The 24,400-nt window shown below is 34.6% G+C and overlaps 1 protein-coding gene across 1 annotated transcript in view; it reads left to right on the top strand.

The window, feature by feature from the left end:
* LOC145248078 (histone-lysine N-methyltransferase SMYD3-like) overlaps positions 1-24,400 on the top strand; it is a 100,778-nt gene that overhangs the window by 64,263 nt on the left and 12,115 nt on the right. The window contains exon 12 of the mRNA XM_080109857.1: positions 4,621-4,729. Within this exon, the coding sequence (XP_079965983.1) occupies positions 4,621-4,729 (109 nt within the window). The remainder of the gene's footprint in view (positions 1-4,620; positions 4,730-24,400) is intronic.

The following is a 24,400-nucleotide window of genomic DNA, read 5'->3' as shown; positions in this document are numbered from 1 at the left end:
CTTGTCTAGTGGTGGACCCCTTAAGGGTGATCAGACTCTCACTGGTCACTGGAAAATATCTTCTGCTGCTCAGGGCACGCGAAATGTGCATGACCCTAAGTCCATGTGGCAACATTGTTGATTTTGGTCGTCACTCTGGCTTCGTGCTGGATCCAGTCTATTTCTTCCATCATCTGGCGTCAGGGCCTACCTGAAATAAACTGCATCTTCATTTCAGGCCGGCAATCGGGAAACAAGGAAAAACTCTGGGACATTTTTATATAACGAAACAAAATAATTATTCATAAATCGTTTTACACTTGTTTAGTCGAGTTCTTTGATTCAAGCTTCATGATGCAGGTTGTATACTTAAGTTCCACTAATCAATTTCCCAGCTAAGAACAAGAGCTTTTCAACTTAGCTCTTATGAGGGTTCCCCCCCCCCCTGGCGGGGTGAGAGCGATGTGTACGTCTCGATGCCAGTCAGGAAAAAAGGCACTCTGGACTCTGGACCCTAACTCAAAAAAGTCAATCGTTTTTATCAAATCAGAAATTCCTCCCTCTGCCTTTTTGGAGTTATTATTCTCTTTTCCATTATCTTATTCTTTTCTTTCTCTCGTGAACTCATTATTTTATTCTTTTCATTTTCTTTCTTTTCTCTCTTCTTCGTCTTTCATGACCATATCTCTCCTTAGCTTCAATTTATTTATTTATCTGTCCAACCAACCCATCACTGGCTGGTGATCTGGCAGTTAAACACAACACCTCCCAGACACCAAAACAGACCTTTTGAACCCAAGTCATTGTACCTTTCAACAAAACATTGTTTCTTTAATAATTTGAATTGTTGTTCTAACCTAAACCAGAAAACGACCCTGTATTGCTTTTTCTGCCAACTCGAGAATCTCATTATCATATTTATTTATTTATTTATTTCCCATCGAAATATTCACTATTTCTTCTCTCATTGAAATATTTACTCTTTTCTGTGGACAGGAATCTCATAAACATCTGTTTTTCCTTTCCCATCTTCTCTTCCTCTATTTGAAAAGCAAGATCATCTGGTGTCGCCAGGGATCTCATCATACATGTGCAAAGTTTTGTTTAACGTTAAAATGTTACTCAGACAACTGAAATTATCTTCATTCTTTCTATTTCTCTGAATGTACCAACATGCAGAAATTTAAATGTAATGTGAACAAACATCTTGTTGCACAACTTCTCATTTAGAATGTCTCCCACCTATAAATCTAGCTCTTAATCAAAGTAGCCCTTTACATCTGACTGGCAATATAACTTGTTTAAGATGAATAAAAATTTTAAACATTTAAAAAAAAAAAGCCTGTTATAGTCAGTTAACATGCATCTTAACTTCCGGTACAGTTTTACTGGAAGCAATGACAAGGCAAATCAGTTCCTTCACTTTTATCTCTCAAGCCTATATCTCCCCTGTGCATGTACTCTTTTTTTATTATTATGTTTTTTCAATCTTTCTTTTTTTTTTTTTTTTTAATAATCATTGAAAAGTTTTTTTTAGTCTTATTTCAATTAAGAATTATTGAAATTAGTCTTTTCTTAAAAAATTATTGAAAACACTTTTTGCTCTCTTTTTTTTTTTTTTTTTTTTAAAGAATTCTTGAAATCTTTTTAAACTATTTTGATATTATTATTATGTATTGGATATGTCTTTTCTTTATGATATTTGAAATTTTATTACTTTGGTTTCAATAATTTTATTTATATAGTTTCATGAACACATATTTAAAAAGACATTTTTTGTTCCATCTTCACTCCAAACAAGGCACAGTGCCACTTTGATGTAGGAGGGCTACTATCAGGGACATAAGTTGCAGGGGTACTATGTAGGGAGTTGAGCAGTAAGATGTCTGTTCACACTTGAACTTCTGCATGTCAGTACAGTTGAGGAAGCAGGAACCCGGAAGAGAATTCCAAAGTGTAGCAATTCTGAGAAAGAAACTATTAGAAGGATCTCTACTTTGTAGGGGTGGGACTTTGCTGCTTGTCAAGTTTGACAGGGGTATTTATGTTGAGTGGGTACAAGGGCTTGTAGATTTTCGGAGCATCCACCATTAAAATGCTTGTAAAACAGGCAGAGGGATGCAACATTTTGTCAGTGGGACAGAGGTTGAAACCTAGATGACAGTTCAGAACCTATCAGGTTGGCAACTCTCTTTTGAACCCTGTCCAAAAGTGAGAGACTAGTAGCAGATGCACCATCCCAAATGTGACAACAATACTCCATACATGGGCGAATTGTGACCTTATAGAGGTCCAAGATACTTTCAGGTTAAGTAACTTTCTAGCACAGTAGAGAGAGCCCACCTTCTTTGCAGCAGCTGTGATGATGCTTTTGATGTATCTGTTCCAATTCATGTTCCTTGTGAACGTTAAACTGTAGTTTGAACAAAGTACTTCCAGGTAATGTATCTTTAACTATAGCTATTGGTGTTTGAGAAGATTTCTTGCAATTATTGAAGGAAACAAGCCTAGTCTTGCTGTAGAACGGGCTTACCTAAATCTATATTGTTGGTCGGGCAGAAGTTTAGCAACTGTAAGGTGATGGATTAGAGCTTGATTAATTATGAACTCAAATATTTTGGTGAAAAGAGGGAGGATGCTAATGGGGTGATAATTTAATGGGTCAGTTCTTTAAGTTCTTTAAGCAGAATTCTTGTAAACTGATACTACAGAAGCAGTTTTCCAGCAGTCAGAAAAGCAAGATTCGTTAAGGCATTTGTTGTAAAGTTTGAAGAGGACTGGAGCGACCACAGTCCTCTATTTTTTTTAATAGTACAGTCGGGATGAAATCGGGTTCACATGCTTTTAAGGTGTCTAGGTTTTTTATATCATGCACCTGAGAAATACTGATTTTCAGATCATCTAGTGTGGTGTCAGTCCATAAAGGAAAATCAGGAAGGGAATCATTTGCTGGGTCCAATGTAGAGTTTGAAGCAAACTGACTGGCAAACATGTTAGCCTTCTCGGTTGCCGTGCATAAATAATAATAAATTTTGAGATGGTTGTTCAAAAATTTTTATGATGTATGTACCCATGACAGAACAATAAGATCATATTCCAAAAATCACATAAATTGAACAAGTAGTTTTTTTATATAGAAAATAATTTTTTAATGGTTTTAAACAAATCATAGCCATTACAAGGCTGATTTTGATATCTAGAGTTCGAATTGAGTTATTTCCTTCCATTTCTTCAAAATGGTGGAGTGAGACATTGTCCTTGCTTACAATTTGATTTTCTTAATTAAAAAACAAACTACTTGATTAATTGATGTGATTTTTGAAATATAACAAAACACATACTTAAATCATTTGTTGACATCTATGCTGATGACACGACCATCTATGGGAACACATCAAAGGCCGTAAATGACAAAGTTCTCTCTGATTCTCTCTCCTCTAATCTCGAGCGTGTGGTACACTAGGGGAAGAGGTGGCTGGTTACTTTTAATGCATCTAAAACAAAGCTTCTATCTTTACATTGTCAACGCTCTGATCCCCATCTGGCATCAACTGAAATGGATGGCTCTCGTCTTGGGGAGGCTCCATGTTTTGACAAGCTTCTGGGATTGACCTTTACTCCTGATCTGAAATGGAATACGTACATCAAGTCTGTTGCCAAGGTCGCTGGAAAAATGGTGGGATCCTTCTACCACTCCAGTAGATATCTCACTGTTGATGCAATTCTCTATCTATATAAAAGCCAAGAATGGAGTACTGCTGCCATATCTGGGCAGGAGCTGCTAAAAACAGCCTATCTTGCCTTGACAGAATACAAAATAGACTTCTTAGCCTAGTGGGGGATGCCCTGTTCTCTTCCCTGCAACCTCTCTCCCACAGAAGGGATGTTGCGAGCCTGTCATTGTTTTATCGTTATTTCCATGGAAAGTGCTCGTCTGAGCTCCAATCTCTGGTCCCCCCTCGCCAATCTTTCACAAAAAACACCCGTCTAGCTGAAACCACTGTCAGTAATTTTCCCCACTCTTTATCTTGCCTAAATCAAAATTTAGATTCCATGAACAAAGCTTCTTTCTTAGAAGTGCACGCCTGTGAAACTCTGTTCCGTTTGCCTGTTTCCTACCTGACTACAACTTGGATGTCTTCAAGTCCAACATAAATAAGTTCCTGATAAACTGCCCCCTTAAGTAAGACACTTATCAGATCTCTATTACTAATGATTACTACGATAGTGTGCCATTGATTACTGTACACGCAATAACTCTTATCCCCAAGTAGCCTTCGGACCTTGATAAGTGGTTACTTCCATGTAAAAAAAAAAAAAATAACATTTTTGTTCCATCAAAGGTATGTGTACTGTACAGACTTTTCTTTATTTCTGTTTTTTCAATATAGGATAAATTCTGGATAAGAACCAGTTCTGCTTATTTAATGTCTGTTGTGGACCAGAAAAACTTGGCATCAAATAAAACTGGTCACATTTAGTTGAAATCAAATTCTACAGAAATAATATTAAAACTGATTTTCCACTTTAATTTTTCCATCATTTTTTTTTTTTTTTCATTTTTGCCAAGACTTGAAAAATTATTTCATTTTTTGTTGTTTTTTCATGCCTGTTTTTTCTTTTCCAAATTTTCTTTTCTAGTGAAATATTTCCTACAATCAATATCTCTGTTGGTTTATCTTTCCTAAAACTTGGGAAACTTCAGCTTTACCTCGACAGAACTCAAAAAGCTTCAAACAGTCTAAAAGTGGTTAGTATTTTTATTTTTTATTTATTTGTTTGATTTTTTTTTTTTAATTTTTGTAACGAAATTAGTGGCTTTTATTTTGGGCATTTTACCGGAATGGAACCTCTGCCAACCATTAGTTCTGCCAAAATCTGTAAAGTTTCTGCAAACATCTTGTGACCTTTGGCTAACACAGATAATATTGTTATTATGGCTTCAACAGTAAACAAGAACATCCATTCGATTGCAATCAGTGTACTTGTCAAATCTAAGTTAGTGCTTATGGATTATAATTGGATATCAAACACTGCATTTTAAGTAAAAACACTATTACATACTTACATTTCATGTTAAAATTAGTAAAATTCCCAAAATTATGAAAAATGATTGAGTAGAAAAAAATACTACAAGAAAAAAAAATTGATTGAATACATGCGGTTGTACCAGTTTAGTCCAGGCTTTCCCAAACTTCAGGACACCCTGGAGCCCCTGAGCAGGGCAAAGGTTTTTCATGAAACACTAACAAGATAATTTCTAAAATAAATATGAAAAACATGAATTTCAAATGTTAACACTAACTAATGAGAATGTTTGCAACCATTTTTTTTGTTTTTGATTAATCAAAAATTATTGAATTTTTTGTTAATTTATTTTTATTTACTTTTTCATGAACCATCCTGAAACTCTTTACACCTGTAGTCATGTATCATATCTATTTCAGTAAAAAAGATCATTAAATAAATGTCTGCAGCTATTTAATTTTTCTATATAAAGTATTTGGTCCTCTTTAAAAAAGGGCTTCCAGGGCCCCTCAGCCTCACTCACAGAGCCCCAGGGTTCCGCGAAGCCCACTCTGAGAAACCCTGTTTCAGCTGACTGTATGTCTGACGGGGAGAAGTTAAGTCAGAAATATCTAATTTTTGTAAAAATAAGTTGCTATCTTTCTTCTATTTTTACAAGGGAGTCACCGGTTATCAAGGCCTGAAAGCCACTCGAGGATAAGGGTTAATGAGTGTTGTGAGGCTGGTGAAACAACCTGTACTGATGGGTAGTGGTGAAAATTAGCTAGAATTTGATTATTCAAGGGGACAGCTTAATAAGAATTTGTTTACATTGGATTTGAAAACGACCAGGTTGTGGTCAGTTGGGAAGTAACACTGGGGTATATAGTTCCACAGGCAGGAAGTTCTATGGAAAGAAACTTTGTTCATGGAATTTACTTCCACATCTCTCAGTTAAAGTGAAATTTTTTTTTGGGTTTTGTAAACTTATCTTTTGAAGTTTAGCAAAGTGTTAATTTTGTGAAGTTAAGCCCCCATAAAGTATTTGTTCCTCTTTAAGAAAGGACTTCCGGAGCCCCCCAGTCTCGCTCATGGAGCCCTAGGGCTCCATGAAGCCCACTTTGGGAAACCCTGGTTTAATCTATTCTTTATGACAACCTGACTTATCTCCCTTGATTTCACTTAACTGTCACTATTTCACATTAGAAAATAGCAAATTGATAATGAGCATGTTTTTTTATAAAGAAATACACAGGCGACAAAACAAAGTCCGCACTTTGTCAAAAACTGCAAATTTAAACTAAATTTAATGTAACTGTTTAAACAACCTATGCCTCATTTGATTCGCCTTTTATTCCTCTATAATTTTACCTGGTCATATTTGACTTTGCCGGCACTGTAGTTCTAGCAGATCTTGTACTATTTTTTAAGTTTTCACTAATTTCAAAATGACACAATTACATAATAGTGTTTTTACTTAAAATGCATTGAAGTTATATTTGCATCCAGCACTGTAATAAATTTTTTTATCGCAAATCAAAGGTAGAAAAGATTTTTTTCAATGGCCTTTAACAGATGACATTGCACAGGTAGAGTCAGCATTTGTTTACAGATGGAGTTTTGAGGTAATGCTAGTTTCAAGTGATGGTAGGATTGGAAGTGTTCTTGATATATCTACCATACCAGAAGCCTATGAAAGAATTCTGAGAGAAAATCAATGAGGAAAGGAATTGTAGTAAGACCTCTGCCTATAAAATATCTTACTTGTTTACTTGTCTTTTAAGTTGAAAGTTTTTCAATGCTTGAAAAAAATGACTTGTGACTTTTTGTATAACAAATTTCTAAATCTTATTGTTGTCGGTCCTTTTTTGGCGAGTTTAAATTCCCCAAAGTAAAAATATTTCTGTGACAACAAGTTTTGTTATTAGAAACAAGGCAAACATTTTTTGGAATTCCTCATAGTTTAAAATACTGATTTCTCCCTCGGCTTTTAACAACAGGTGCACAAAAAAAAAAAAAATGGCGTCTCCATTTTCGGCGATAAACTGTAGAAGTACCCCCGAGACCTATACGTTCTATCAGGTGTTTTTGAAAACTTGAACTGAGATATCTCAAGGTTGAGTTATGTGTCAAAATCAGCACCAGTGGAGATAAAGTTCAACTGGAAGCTGCTCTCTCTGACTACTTGAGAAGAAATCCAGTTAATTAAAAGCAACAAAAAAAAATGGACGAAATACAGGTGCTTGGATCCACCAGCAAGAAGAGTATATCCCTCCTGTATCCCTGTTGTTGTTGGGGCGAATGGGTACCCCCCTCTCCAACCCCTCCCATATAGAGCTCCAAGGTGGGTGGGGAGCACGAGAGATGAAAAATCAATAAACTTTCAATATTGCCTACAACAAGTCTAAAAAAAAAGGAACCACAGTGAAATCACTGACCTCACAAGCTCAGACTCAGAAGCTGTAAACAAAAACCAAACCTTTCCTATATATATATTGTTATAAAAGCAACTGAAGGAGGGCCAATGACTAAAATGTCTTCATTCAAAATAGAAAGAATGTTACAAGGAAAGGCTGTCCTCTTTCCATGTAAATAAGAAGAACATTAGATAAATGAAAATGAGATTAGGATAAGCTGAAACTTGAACCTTGTAAGCAAGGTTCAGAGATAAATAGTTAGATATTGTTTATATTGTAAAAAGAATTGATTGTTTGTTCTTTTATGAAAACTGAATTAAAAATGTCAGCTAAAACGAATGAACAATACAAATTAAAAATGTATTGCTAAAAAAAATAGGTTAGTTGAGAATTCTTTGTTGTCGAAAGTGTGTTTGGAAAATGTGTGCTTAGCCACGTGAGTTGGTCACGTTTTGGAACCACACTTCTGACATCATAGCAAAAAGGGAATTCTCAATATAGGAGCTAGAATTAATCAGATTGGGCAGTCGAGTTCGAGCAGTCAGCAGAGTTGGACGGAAAGAGCTGACATGGTTAGAGGAGGGCCCCCTTTGAGGCGAAGGGGTTGAAGTTTAACCATGTAGAACAAATGTGAATTCCTGATGTCATCATCATTCGACTGATCCAATGAAATAAAGAATCACCATCAATTTTTGTAACTGTTGTCTTCGTGTCATCATTCCACAAATTGAAGGTAATGTGTTAATCATCTTAATATGAACTTTATGTAACCCTTACAAGATATGTATCTCTCCTCCTCTCCAATATATGTTATAAGAATCCACAGAACTGTATAAATGTCTCTCCCCCTCTTTAATATGAAACCCCCCACAACACAACAAGAATCCCATCAGATAAAATCAAACCAAAAGCAGTAAAAAAACCCTAAGAAACAGCACATTACTGATAGAAATAAACCAGAAATAAGCAACAGAAATCTCCAAACAACGATCGAAAATCAAAAAATAAAAACCTATTCCCATAAAACATTGAATACTAGCAAAGCTGTGATCAGGGGTCCTGAACTAACGCTGTTCCCCTTAGGAGAAATCAAAAGCAGTCTAAAAAACCAAAAAGTCAAAAGAATTCAAATAAAAAAAAAAGAACTGGTGAAACCATCACCACAAATATATACATCCTAATGTTTGACACTCCCCAAATCCCTAACAATATAAAAATAGGATATGAAAAACTAAATACTGAAGTTTACATCCCAAATCTACTCAAATGTCATAATTGCCTATGATACGGACACCATAGAGACCGGTGTACGCGACCCCAATCTGCATGAGATGTGGAGATAACGAGATACACAATAACTGTCAAAGGAAACCAAAATGCATTAACTGGCATCAAGACCATAGTGCAAATTCAACAGGATGCTAAAAATGGAAAAAAAAAAGAAATTCTTAAAATAAAACACACAAAAAACATAACTTTTCAAGAAGCCCGTAACCTTGCAGAAAACACAAAATACACTGATAAAACAAAAATAAACATAGAGTCTACCTCTGAACTACCTATAACAAAAACAAACTCTTCTAACATCAAAATCGAAGTCTTCACAAAACTACTCAATGAAATGAAAGAACTAATGAAAGATTTAAAAAAAAAAAACTCTGAAACAAATCATCACAGAAAATAAAGACTATATAACAAAGATTATAACCAAAACAGAACAAAGCTCTCAAACTAAAACCTAACCCAAAAAACCCATAAAATCTCAAGAAATGACGCCACCTATAGAAACAACCCCTCTTACGAAAAAAAAAACAAAAAAAAAACAGAAAAAACAGGTTCCAAAAGATCCCCACAAAATCTCACACAACAAGGAAATAAAAAATAAAATAAACAGATCATGCTCAATCTCCAGATCAAGAGTCACAACACAAAACAAATTTGAGGGAATGGATGTGGAAGAACAAAGATCAGACACGCATGACTAAAAAATGACAACAAAGTATGTCATTTAAGCACACACATACATATATTTGTATATATAAACAAACCAAACCACCTCTCTCTCTCTTCTAGAATCACTGTTCTTACTAGAGAAACAAACAAAAACTACCATAGGTCAAAGCTTAAAACCATGGGTAAAAAAATAATCCAATGGAACTGCCGTGGTTTGAAAGTAAATATGGATGAACTACAACTATTAACTATTAATAACACAAAAACAACCTACAATAATCTGCCTTCAAGAAACCTTTCTGAAACATGACAGCATCAACATCAATAACTTCCAAACATTCAGTTACATCCATAATTCCGGAAGCAGAGCCTCAGGGGGAGTATCGATTCTGATCCGAAATGACACATCCCACAATAAAGTAAATATCGGCACAAATATCTAAGCAATTGCCATCAAGGTCATACTGCACAAAACAATAACAATATGCTCTATATATATCCCACCAAACAATGATATAGCCAAAGACGAATTAAAAAAACTGCTCAAACCCTTCATCCTGTTAGGTGACTTTAATAGTCACGATATACTATGGGGGTGTAAAGACATCAATAAAAAAAGGCAGAGCAATAGAAGAGATCATCAATGAAAATGATATATGCCTGCTTCACGACAGTTCACCTACATATGTCAATCCATCTAATGAAAATCACTCCACCATTGACATAAGCATGTTTGATCCCACGATATATCTGGACTTTGTTTGAAATGTACATGGCGATACCTGTGGCAGCGACTACTTTCCAATCCTAATTGAAACCCATGAACCTAATAGCCAAAAACATCCACAATGGAACCTAAACAAAGCCAACTGGCAAATATTGAAGGAAAAATGCAAAACTAGGTTGAACCATACTGAAACTAACCATGACACGGTAGAATCTTTTACCAAAATACTAATAGAAATAGCAAATGAGTGCATCCCAAAAACCTCAACAACCAATAAACACAACAAACCCTGGTTTGACACTAAATGCCAAAAAGCTATCAAACTTCAGAAAGCTACCCTAAAAAATTTCCAGAAACAACGTACTACTCCAAGTCTTATAGAATACAAACAAAACAGAGCTAAAGCCTGTAGAATTATAAGAACAGCAATAAAAGAGTGTTGGCAAAATTATGTCAGCAAACTGAATTCCTCCACTGAACCAAGAGTAACATGGGGGATAATTCTGAAAATTATAGGTAAACAACAAACCACACCAATTAAACACCTTGTCATAAATAACTCTAGCATAACTGATAAAAAAACATAGCAGACTTACTAGCTGAAACCTTTTCACAAAGCTCTTCTAAATAAAACTACAGTACAAAAATTTTACAAGAATTAAACAAAATACTGAGAAATATAAACTCAACTTCAAATAAAAAAAATCTTGGCAACTATAATAAACCTAAAAGATTCCTTCGAAAGGTCCCATAACATCGCTGTAAGATTCACCACAAATTTTTGAGACAACTACCTGCTGAAACACTAAAACTCCTATTAAGAATCTTTAACAAAATATGGGCAAATTCCCAGATATATTGCGGTTGACCATAATAATAGCAATCCTCAATGCAGTTTCCATAACAAAAGAAGCACAATCAATCACCTGATTCGCCTAGAAACAGCTGTAAGAGAAGCATTTATAAGAAACGAACACCTCTCAGCAATTTTCTTTGACTTGGAGAAAGCCTACGATTCTACCTGGAAATTTGGAATAATGAGAGACCTTAACGATCGCAATCTAAAAGGCAGACTACCACAGTTCATAAAGGGCTTCTTATGAGATCGCAAATTTAAAGTCTGCATTGGATCAACCTTCTCAGACGCCAACATCCAAGAAGAGGGAGTCCCCCAAGGGAGTATACTATCTGTAACATTGTTTAGCGTTAAAATAAGCAACATAACGAAATGCCTAACTCCCAGTGTTGATAGATCTCTGTACGTGGATGACCTCCTAATATATTGCAGATCAAAATATATACATATCATAGAGCACAAACTTCAACAATGCCTAAATAAATTAAACAAGTGGACAATAGAAAATGGATTTAAATTCTCTGAAACAAAAACCAAATGCGTGCACTTCTGACAAATGAGGAAACTCCATAACGACCATTGTTTGAAACTTGAAAATACAGAAATTCCTATCGTAGATGAATATAAATTCCTAGATTTGACATTTGATAAAAAAACTGACAATCATCCTCCACCTGAAGAACCTGAAAACAAACTGCAATAAAAGACTGCAGCTGCTGCGTGTTATAGCCCACACAGAATGGGGTGCAGACCAAAAAACCCTTCTGAAACTATACAGGTCACAGATCAGATCAAAACTTGACTATGAATGTTTTACTTTTTTCTTTTTTTTTTTTTTTTTTACACAGTGATCACCACTTATCAAGGCCCGGAAGCCACTCAGGGATAAGGGTTATTGCAAGTACATTACGTTAGTGTGGAGATTTGATGAAGTGTTTACTTAAGGGGGCGGTTCATTAGGAATTTGTTAACATTGGACTTGAAGACATCCGAGTTGTAGTCCGGTGGGAAGCAGGCAGACGGAACAGAGTTCCACAGGCGTGCAGTTCTAAGAAAGAAGCTTTGTTCATGGAATCCGCGTTTTGATTTAGGCACAGATATAGAGTGGGGGAAATTTTTCACAGTGAATTCGGCTAGACGGGTGTTTTTCGTGAAAGATTGTCGAGGGGGGACCAGAGATTGGAGTTCAGACCAGAGATTGGTCGGCTAGAAGGACTTAAAGACACTAAACCTGATCTGCCATGGAGGGCTGAGACTAGCACTTGGAGCCTTCAGGACGTCCCTAGTGGAAAGTCTACACGTAGAGGCCAATGAGATACCAGCAGTTATAAGGAGCCACAAATTAGCTACCCAATACTACAGTAAACTAAAATCATGTCCAAACAATCCTACATACAATGTCACATTCCATCCAAGATACAGTGAACTATTCAAAGCAATGAAAAAGCTATAAAACCCTTCAGCTTCCGAATGAAAACAATTCTACAAGAATCAAAGATAACAACCAAAAATATCCATGAACATACTCTGTCTGAAATTCCACCTTGGATACTCAAAAGCCCAAAGTGATCCTCGAACTAAGTAAACTCCCCAAAACAAAAACCCACCCTAACACCTACGAACAAAAATTCCACAACATACTTCTAGACTACCCTGACCATCTGCACATCTACATAGATGGCTCTAAGGACCACAACAGGACAGCATGCACATCTGTTCTAAATGGAAGAACCCACCAAAAGCACTACCAACTGAAAGCTTCATTTTCACCGCAAAAGTCTGTGCCATCGACCTTGCTCTCAACATCCTAACAAAAAAACAAACACAAGAAATTTATAAATTTTTCAGATTCGCTCTCTATTCTATCATCAGTGAATAATATAAAGCTTGAGAACTCACTAATCACCAAACTATTGAACAGATTAAATTCAATGACTACCCACAAAGAGGTAATCATGTGTTGAATTGCAAGCCATATCGGAGTGAAAGGAAATGAAAGAGCAGACTTAGCAGCCAAATCAGCTTTAAACCTAAACCATGAACCATCAATATTCTTTACACAGACTTAAAATATAAAACCAATAAACTGTTTTATGCAAAATGGCAACAGTACTGGAATAGTAACACAAATAACAAGCTCTTCCAGATTAAACCCACCTTGGAAGAATGGGGAATATCCCCACAAAAATCGAGAAAAGAACAAGTTATTATATCCAGAACACACATTGGCCACACAAACCTTACTCACTTACATGCTCAGGCAAGAGCAACCACTATAATGCCTAACATGTCAGAAGACCTGCACAATAAAACATATCTTTGTGGTATGTGGAGCCTACGCTACTGCGAGAAAACGCCACCTAAAATCCAACAATATGAAAGACATTTTTAAAAACACCTGCACAGACAACATCCTCTCATTTCTGAGAGAGATCAAACTATACCAAAAAATATAACCCCAAGGCCTGCCAAAAAACTTTCAATTAAAACAGATAACCTTGTCCCTATCCAAAAAAACCAAACAAAAAACTAAACAAACAAACACACTGAAACAAATAAATAAAACAAATTAAAACGATCTTCAGCATTAAATGACCCAACAAAGATCGATATGCTGGTTTGATAAAGCAAGCAACCAATCAACCATCATTATATTTCGTTTAATGTTTGATTTTATATGTTGGCATATAATAGGTGGTTTTTAGGAATTATCTTTAAGAAAAGTCTTCTAAACTAAAATATATTTTTGGCCAGGTCTTTATTTATCCCTCTTTCTCTCAAGTCCATTTATATCCTTTCATCCCATGTTTTACTTGGCCTGCCCATGTAAATTTATACTGGTACCACAACTGTTCTACATCTATTAATCCACAAATTCTCATGCATACCTTTAACATGGCCATACCATTACCGTCTCCTGTTCTGCACAAATCTTTCTATACTGTAAAGATTTAATCTTCCTGTTGTTGCAGGTAAATTAAAACAATCTCTACAACTCAGAGCAAGACTTGATAAATCACCACCCAAGGAATTGTGTGTAAAAAGCCAACAGCTGGGTGGATACATGCACTGGCATTTAGATTCATTTTTATAGACTCGGGTTTTCCAAACCCTTTTTGTATTATTTTGAAAGAGCAGCTTAGATATGTTTTTAAACTTTCTGAGCCAAAAGGCAAATATTGATGTTATAGTCTAGGTACCTATAAAACAAAGGCAAATATTAACGTTATAGTGTAGGAACCTATAAAAAAAAAGGCAAATGGATGGTAACATTCAATGCTGCCAAGACAAAGCTAGTTTCCTTCAATAATTATAAGAAACCTTCTTAACCAATAATAGCTATGGCTAAAGATGCATTACCTGAAAGTACTTAGTTCAAACTCCTCGGCTTAATGTTCACAGGGAACATGAGTTGGAACAGGTACATTGAAAGCATTGCCAAGACTGCTGTGAAGAAGTTGGGCTCCCTCTGCCATGCTAGAAAGTTACTTATGCCTGAAAGTATCCCGTACCTCTACAAGGCCACCATTCACCCATGTATGGAGTATTGTTGTCACATTTGGGCTGGTGCATCTGCTACTGGTCTCTCATTCCTGGACAGGGTTCAAAAGAGTCACCAATCTGATAGGTTCTAAGCTGTCATCTAGGCTTCAGCCTCTGTCCCATCGACGAAATGTTGCATCCCTCTGCCGGTTTTACACATATTTTAATGGTAGATGCTCCAACATAATGTACCCCACTCCCGACGTAAATACCCCTGTCAAACCCGACAAGCAGTAAGGTCCCACCCCTACACAGTAGAGATCCCCAGATGTAAGAAAGCCTTATATCCTTTCATCCCATGTTTTACTTGGCCTGCCCATGTAAATTTATACTGGTACCACAACTGTTCTACATCTATTAATCCACAAATTCTCATGCATACCTTTAACATGGCCATACTATTACCGTCTCCTGTTCTGCACAAATCTTTCTATACTGTAAAGATTTAATCTTCCTGTTGTTGCAGGTAAATTAAAACAATCTCTACAACTCAGAGCAAGACTTGATAAATCACCACCCAAGGAATTGTGTGTAAAAAGCCAACAGCTGGGTGGATACATGCACTGGCATTTAGATTCATTTTTATAGATTCTAATAGTTTCTTCCCCAGAACTGCTGGACTTTGGAATTCCCTTCCGGGTTCCTGCTTTCCCAACTGTACTGACATGCAGAAGTTCAAATGTAATGTGAACAGACATCTCGCTGCTCATCTCCCTACATAGTATCCTTGCAACTTATGTCCCTGATAGTAGCCCCCTACATCAAAGTGGTACTGTGTCTTGTTTGGGATGAAAATGTAATTAAAAATAATTTTTAAATATTGATGTTATAGTGCCGATGTACATACCTATGATAAAATGAAACTATCATATTCCAAAAAAATCATGTAAATTGATCACATAGTTATATTTTTAAAAAGTAAATAATTTTTAAGTGATTATAGAGAATTCATAATCATTACAACATAAATCTAATAAGTGTCGATCATTGTTGAGTTGTCCTTTTTTTGTTTGAGATATTTTTTCAAAGTGGTGGGCGAGACTGTCACTTTTCAGATACTCATAAAATTCTTATTTAAAAAGCAAACTACTTGATCAATTTATGTGATTTTTGAAATATGATATTTTCGTTTTATCACAGGTATGTACATCATACAGATTTAAAAATAAAAAAAATTTTTCTTAATATTGAGGGAATTCTGGACGAGAACCATAAATACTGTGGACTGATTCAAAAGATTTACTCAATTAAAAAAAAGTATTATTTGGATTCATCGGATTATTGTTCGCATCTTGAGTGTGATTTTCACAATGCTTTGGTCGATATAACCTCCGACCTTCTTCCACAAGGACCCGTGGCGCAGTGGTTAGAGTACTTGGAAAAATCAGTTGTAAAAAGTGATATTCTCTTGAAGGTATAAGGTTCAATCCTCAGTGTGGGCGACTGAAAAATACAATTGCAAATTACTTAGGACCTCTATCCAGTCATGGCTGACTGAACAAGAGCACACTAACCCTGTGAAGTAAATAAAGAGTTCCGCTTGAAATTCCGTCCAAATTCTCAAGTTCGACAGAAACATTCTTGAGTTCGACAAGATACACCTGAAGAAGGTCGGAGGTTATATCAACCGAAACGTTGTTAAAATCACACTTAAAATGAGAATAGTAGTCTGATGAATCCAAATAATACAAATAACCAATTTACATCTCAAAAATTCAGAAACATAAAAAAGTCTATCACGTTTTAGTTTTCTTATTTACATTATTTTAAATGTGAAAAATGGATTAAATTCGTCGAACAATCGATACTTGTTATTTTTGCATTCATTCAATACTTAACCATCGAGTTGACGAATATATTTGCATTTCATTTGAACTAAAACCGATTTTCCTTAGCCAACTATAGAATTTCAGTTTTGTTATTTAAATTATTTTTCACAAAGAATCATTTGAAATGAGATTGTACTTTTGGCATTAACTAACACCGAGATCATCAAAATTAAGCAACATTTAGCTTGGTCTGTTCTAAATGGGTTACCATTTGAGTAAACAAGACGTATGTGAGAGAATAGAAATACCCCCCAGCAAAAACCTTATTTCATCAAAAGCATCTCTTCTGGTTGGAACATATGCTAGAAACCTCTTCTATGAAGTCAACATTTCAGTTTAATGCTACACCAGGTAACCTATAGGAGAGTTGAAATTTTTACTGGGTTGTTTGAATTACATACTAGACACTATCCTAGAGTGCCTTTGGTCTATCTGTACAAAGGTTTGTCAGGACTGCAACAGGGCGCATATGGGTGCATGTGAGAAAATCAGCAACAGCTGAAGGATAGCTGGGAAGCAAAAATATTAGCAGCAGCCGTGAAAGCATGTATGCAAATTAACAAGTGTGCGTGAGCTTACATCACTAAAAAAGGAGAGAAAAATGCATCACACGGTTGAGGAGCGAAGCAAGTTGTGTGCTGGGCAAGATGGACATGTGATGTTGAGGGTGAGAAAACGCTGGCGAGGAGAAAGACTTTTAAAAATGTGTGTTCGAAAAAAACTTTTAAAAATGTGTGTTCGAAAAAAACTTTTGCAAGATAATGAAGCACATTGTTTTGGAAGAACTACGAATAAATGCATTTCATTTGCATATAAAAAGGCACCGAGTCGGATTTTTATTTTTTTCCATTTTTTATTTATTTGTTCATTTGCAACGGTGCCAGACAGTGTGTGGGTCAAAGAGGTTTTAAGTATAATGACACAGTTAAAAAATAATGACCACATTACAAGACAACCTGACATGAGAATACTTTACCCTACAAGCAAACCCTGACCAAATATTCAAAATATAACATAGCATTTAAGATCCCGATAAAATCCTGGATTATATGAGGAATGGTGTACTTCTCCAAGTAATGTTACCTTAAGTAACAGCACGAAGCTGGATATTCCACCAAAACTAGATGAATTCTTTTCCTGGAATCTGATAAGACCAAGAAACCACAAGAAAAATATACTATAACTTAGTAAAGGGGTCAATTAAGGAGAGTAAATTTAATGTTCGTCACTTCTTCACTAGCAACATTTTATAGGTAGAGAATAATCTTGATTGAACACACGGATATCTATGTATTTCATAAAGAAATCAAGTATTAATCCTAAAAAGGGGTTCCTTGATTTCTAAGAACTTACTGAAATAAAATGAAAAACAAGTGAGAATAATTACTTAATTATTGACTAAATTGTTATACTTCACCTTACAAGTAAATTCTAATCAAATATTTAAAGTAACAGTTTTTGGAAGCTCATATAAGATCCCCTTGACAAGGCTAAACACTGGCTCATACGAGGAATGGTGCACCTTCTCCTAATGATGTTTCTTCAAATAACAGCACTTAATTTGATATTCCACTAGACCAGATAAATTCTTGTCCTGGAATCGAATTCAGAAAAAGACCGCAATAAATAGATAAACCATAACATAAATAAGTGGTCGACTGGAGAATAAAAAATTGATGTTTTACATTTATTTACTATAACTCAACGCTTGAAAGGTAGAGGATAATCTTTATTGAATATCTATGAATCTCATATAGAAATCAACTGTCACCCCAGGAAGGCGACCCTTGATTTCTTAGAACTTCGACTGAAGTAAAATGAAAACAAAATGTTCTGAGATTGTCATAACATTTCTTTCTCTCTCTTAGTGATGGAATGATTACAATATTTTTCCTGATTCCGTACTAAATTTCTGATTCCAATACAATTACCGATTTTGATTTTGATTCTTTATGGACCTTAGAATTCACCTTCGTCCGTTCATTCTCAAAATTCTCAATAACTACTCATTACATTTTTCTCAAAATTTTGCATAAAGTTACAACTTCCCAAGGGAGGAAATGTAACATTCCTGGATTTTTGATAAAAATTCTGGTTGCGTCTTCAGAGGATCAAAAGGGGTCAAAATGGCTAAAAATAGCACTTTTTGGGACATAGAATCTTTTCCAACAATTAGATTTTGCTGAAAATTAGATTTTGCTGAAAATTACCCAAAAGCAAGATCACATGGATATACATCTGGAAATGGAATATTTGACCCTGGGAAAATTCTGAGGCTTGAGCCTAGGGTGTTTTAGAGATGAAAGACGCACTTTTTTATTTTTCTCCTAAAATTCATACTTGTGTCTAAATAGGGGTTTTAAATGGTATTGAATTTTAAAAATTAAGGCATTGGTTATATGCTCATGTACTGCAAGCCTGATGACCCATTAGGGAATTTTTTAAATTTTCTCATTGCTGGGCTCAACAACTTGCCTGTTGGTATAAGGGTACTTTTGTTGAGTGATTTCAATTTGGATCAGCTTTAGCAAACAATGTGGCATTAATAGAATCCCTTAATGGATCTCAACAATTTCTTCAGCGCTCAAATTACAATTTGAGCGCTGAAGAAATTGATAGGACTATATTGGACTTAATTCTTGATACAGAACTTTCTTCTTCACCAGCACTGTAGCTTCTCAACCCATTTAGTGATCACTCTGTTTTGTACTTTAACTAGAATGGATGCCCGACGTTGCCCGGGTGTTTGGAGGTGTGTGTTGAGCAAAAAAAAAAAAAAAAAAAAATGGTAATAGGAAGGCAAGCTCAAACCCGTACCGCGAAGGAGGAAAATAATGGGAAAAAAATGTGTTGTCTTTGTTGTTACGACCACCACCAAACCGGAAGTGACATAGGTTTAAATTAAGGCTAGACAATCGAAAAGAGGGGATGACTTTCGAAAATATCGGCGGAAAAAGTGACGCCTGTAGAAAAGTGCCCAGTTAAAGGTGAAGAAATTAATGTTTTTAGCCGATTTTTCGGTATTTGTTGTCTGAAGGATTGAGTTTCAAAACGATACTGATCTTGTGAAAATCTGTTGCCTCTGTCGAAAGTTTTAGGCAGAGATGTAAACATACATACATACATTTATATATTGGTAGCTCAAATTTTTGACCCAAACCGATTAAAAAGCTTGCCCTATCTCGGAATACCCTTTATGTAAAATTTCAAATGTTTAGACCAGAAATTGTCTGAGTAATTTGGTAGAGACCGCAGAGGTCAAATTATTTTTAACTTTGACCCCTATTATGACCCCTTACCATTTATTGTTTTGGGCTCAAATCAAATTATTAAGTTAGATCCATGTTCAAGGAACCTATATCTAAAATTTCGATTGTTTATACCCAAAATTGGCGAAGGAGTTTGGTAGAGTTCTCAAAGGTCAAATCGTTGAACTTTGACGCATTAACAGCCAAATTTCTGGCCAAAAACGGTTTACAAAGATTTTCCCAAATTCTGTATATCAAATTTCGTGTCTGTAGACTGAAAATTGACAGAGTTATTGTGTAGGGAAATGTACAGACAGGCACTTTCACTTTTATAGATATATAAATGTACAATATATCTGTTTTGATCATTTACTTCATATCGATAAAATAACAAAAAAAACAAAAACAAATGTGCCCCCCCCCCTCAATTTAACATAAAAAAAAAAAATCTTATACAGAAGCAATACCTTGTTGTGGTTATATGGCTTTTACTAAAGTTGCTTCATTACCTTTCATTCAAAAACATGACAAACGCATCAATCTAGGGACCGTATAGATTTTGGCTTATCTTATTATTACTACCAGCAGTGAAAGATTTTGTTTTAAACCAAATCAAATAAAAAAAAATGATAATTAAGGAATCATATTTTGGCATCAGAAAATAGTCATAAATTTTTCCGATTCCAATTAATCATCCCAACACTAATATATATACTTTATTTTTTGAAAACAAGGACGGATGGCACAGATAAAGAAGGCACATTTTTTTATATGAATAATTAATCTAATTAATCTGGAGCAAAAAAGCTGGATCCATTATCCGGAACAGTTTTTGTTCTTGTGTTTAAGGGAGGTGGCATTAGATCAACACTACTGGGGAGCCATGATTTAATATACTGTTTTGTTTTTAAATCTCCGAAACAACTGATTATCCCTGAAATAACATTGGAACTATTGTAAATTTCAGAACGCAAGTTGATTCAGTGATTACAGGAAATTAAATGACTTACTGACAAAATAATTTTCTAACAAAAGAGTAAAAAATTAAAAACATTTTTTTAATTATTTTTAATCTAGTTTTAAAGTTAAAAAACTTCCAAGACTATATCTATCTATCTATCTCTCTCTCTCTCTCTCTATATATATATAAGTGACAAGCAAGTAAGCAAGCAAACATATATATATAACTACAACTCTGATATATATGTATGTGTGTGTTGGAATGATTAATTGGAATTGAAAAATCGGAACTTTTTGGAGTATTAGAATCGGAAAAAAATTAGCCTATTTTCCAATGCCAAAAAGGATTCCCTTAATTCTATTTTTTATTTGATTTTGTTTAAAATAAAACCTTCCAATGGTGTAGTAATACTACAATAATAAATATTGCGTGTTTTTATGGTGATGATGAAAAAATAACAACTTTATAGATAAATATTTAAAGATTTCTAAAGAATCAGAATCGGAAAATTAGTATGAAATCAGTAATTGTATTGGAATCGACCCATCACTAATATATATATATATATATATATATATATATATATATATATATACTAGACTACCCGTAACCCGTTGGGTCAGTATGTTATATTAGCTATGGAATTAATGTATGAGCGTGACACTTGTGATGTAAATAACATAGTTTTTTGTGACATCACAGAAACATTTCTATGAAAAAAGAATATAGATAGATTTCTATGAGTCGTTCTGTTTATAATTGTTTATTTTTGAAAAACAAAACTTACAGCCATTGAATTATAAGTGGTTTGCCAGACTTATAGGTAAATGTGCACTGAACAGATATCATATTTAAAGTTAAATTCAAATTTTAATATATCTTTTAATTTAGACGAAAAAAAAAAACAATTGGGATGCTGAAAACGACCACAGTAAAACAATACGTTTTATTGTCATGTTGGTTATTTATTTGTAACGCAATTTTAAAAAAAAAGCATATTTTCGGGGTAATTTATTTATGTTGGTAGTGTAGAAGAAAATGTATGAATGTTTTTAAGAAAGGTGTATTAAAAAATGGAGAATAAATTTAAAAAAAGAGGAAAGCGGTGGGTAAATCGCCGTTGTAAAGTGCTCTTATGGTTGTCAATGGGTTAAAGTAGATTTATTTGTAAGAAAATTGCATTAAAATAACTTAAATGTAATACGGAAATGAACGATGTAAAAAAAAAAGCAGAAAGTATTAACAATTGTTTATTTGGATAATTTAAAAACACAAAAATAAATTGGGATGCTGAAAACATGCACAGTAAAACAATACATTTTATTGTTGCGTTGATTATTTAGTATAATATATATCGCATATATGAAGCAGGTTGATGATTATATGTATTATTTGTAATCATGTTTTGCATTTATGTACACATGCACAACCAAAAGTTGTAAACCAGATGTTGGGTTACAACACCCGTTACAAGGTCATTTGAGTTTTATAATTATATAGATATATAATGGTTGTATCAATTAGTTTCCTAGATATAAATCCAACGAAACTTGCATGTTTTAAAGTTAAAATAATACCAACACCTTTCCGCTGCAACAGCTTAATCACACAAAATCATACTCTCCCTCCTCCCTCACCATTACCTCCTTCCTTCACCACACCTCCCTCCAAAACCCCTACTGCTCACATTCACAAAGTATACAAAGATTTGTGACATGCATATAAATAATTGTGTGGAAGCCTTACTGCAAACCCTTTTTACTAACTTGCCATTACCCACCCTCACCCTTTATGTCATCTTCTTTCATTGACATGTTATTTTAAATGGTTTTAAACTTGGCATATTGTTTTTACCCCTTCCTTTTTCTTATAGTAATGTAATGTAACTATACTGACCTCTTACATCTTCCTTCCATCTTTCGGTTATTTTCTTTTACTTTTCTTTTTTGTTCTTCTTTTTGGCTGTCACTTCCTTCTCCTTTTTTATCTCTTTCTACCCTTCTCTTTTATCTTATTAAGCTTTGACATCCCTTTTCCCCATATTGCCTTCTATTTTTGAGTCTAAAATGTCACTTAATATCACTCCTCCCACTTCAAGTTAGCGATTTAATATTTTATTTTTATAAATAAAAAAAATATATTTCACTTTTTTCATTTAAGAACCAGATGGTTTGAATAGCAGATAAACTTTTAATTCTATCGCCTGACAAGGAACTTTTGGTTCTTTAATAAATCAGTGGCTCCGAAACATTAGCATATTCAGTGTACCGACTATGTAATATTTGTCTATATAAATAAAAATATTATATAGCTACAACTCTGATGATGTTTGTTTGCTTGCTTGTCACTTTGGACACTTCATCTGTATATAGATGTTTTAAATAGAGCACAGATGGACGATTAACATAAATCTGGGATGGTACCACTCTTTCCTGCCTTGGCCGAGTACAAAATCGACTTCACAATCTAGTGGGAGATGATCTCCTCTCTAAAACCCTTTTCTACACAGATATTTTGCTAGTCTTTCTCTATTCTATCATTTTTTTCTCATGGAAAATGTTTGACTGAGCTTTAACTTTTGGTTTCTCTGTGTAAGACATTTGCAGTAAGCACTCATATTACTGCCACAGCTGAAAATAACTTATCATAAACCGTTTTAATAAGTAATCAAATTTTTGTTTGTTCCATTTCAATCCTCTCATAATATTCTTCATCATTCAACTGAAAATCCGTCCATCTCATTAATCTTTATCTTCGAGTGACTTTTGATCTTGATAACTGGTGACTTCTTAGTAAAGAAAATTTTTTAAAAAATAAAGGACTAATGATGAGAGAAGTTGTGAGAGAAATGAAATGATGCAAATGATCAAAATAGAAAGAAACGGTTATTATGACATCACAATGTGTTTTGACTTTGTGAAATCCTTTGATTTTCTAATCCTTGTAAAAATATGATTATCTACCAATTTCCCTTCCTCAGATGTGTGTTCAACCTTAATTCAAACTTGCATAGGAAAAAAAAAACGTAGTGTAGTTATAGTTAGATGCAGGTGTTTAAAAATATTGTAAAAAGTCGGAAATTCTCATATAGGGTTGAAATTATGTAGAGAGTGCAAAATTCCATGGAAAATTAAAAGTTCAGAAGTAGGTTATTGTGCACCTGCAGTTGCATCATGGGAAAACCTAGAGAATCCCGTCTCTGTGGAAATTAAACATGGGAGTAACAAAACATGTTTTGACTCCATGGGACATCAAAGTGCAGCTAACTTTGATGTCATTACAAATATGGATTTTGCTGAGTCAATATTGTCCGTCAGGGGAAGCTAATCTGTACAAGAATTCCCACCATAATATAATCTGTAGACAACATATTTACCCATAGGTATGATTATAAACTAATGTCAAAATTAAGAAATTAGATATTTAATAATATTTATAACAAACACTCATCCAATGAATCCAAAGTATGTTCCTAAAATCTGACAATGTTGTTTTCTTTTTTTTTTCTTTTTCTTTTTTTTCTTTTTTTTACAGAGGCATTATCAAGGCTAAGAGGCCACTCAAGGATAAGGGTTAAAGAGTGTACAGTAGAGATTGGACAATATAGTAATCATTAGTAATGAAAATTCGGTAAATTTGATAACTTATATGGAACAGCTCATCAAGAACTTGTTTACGTTAGACTTGGAGACAACCATATTGTAGTCAGCCGGAAAGCAGGAAAACGGAAGACAATTCCACAGGCGTGCAGTTTTAAGAAAGAAGCTTTGTTCATGGAATCTACGTTTAGGTTTAGGCACAGATAAAGAGTGGGGGAAATTATTGATAGTGTTTACAGCTAGACGCGTGTTTCTTGTGAAATTTTGGCGAGGGGGGACCA

The sequence above is a fragment of the Euprymna scolopes genome, chromosome 26 (assembly GCF_053919585.1).
Source record: "Euprymna scolopes isolate OS-2025 chromosome 26, ASM5391958v1, whole genome shotgun sequence".
In the NCBI taxonomy this organism is placed as follows: Eukaryota; Metazoa; Mollusca; class Cephalopoda; order Sepiida; family Sepiolidae; genus Euprymna; species Euprymna scolopes.
This window is presented reverse-complemented; position numbering and strand designations above follow the sequence as displayed.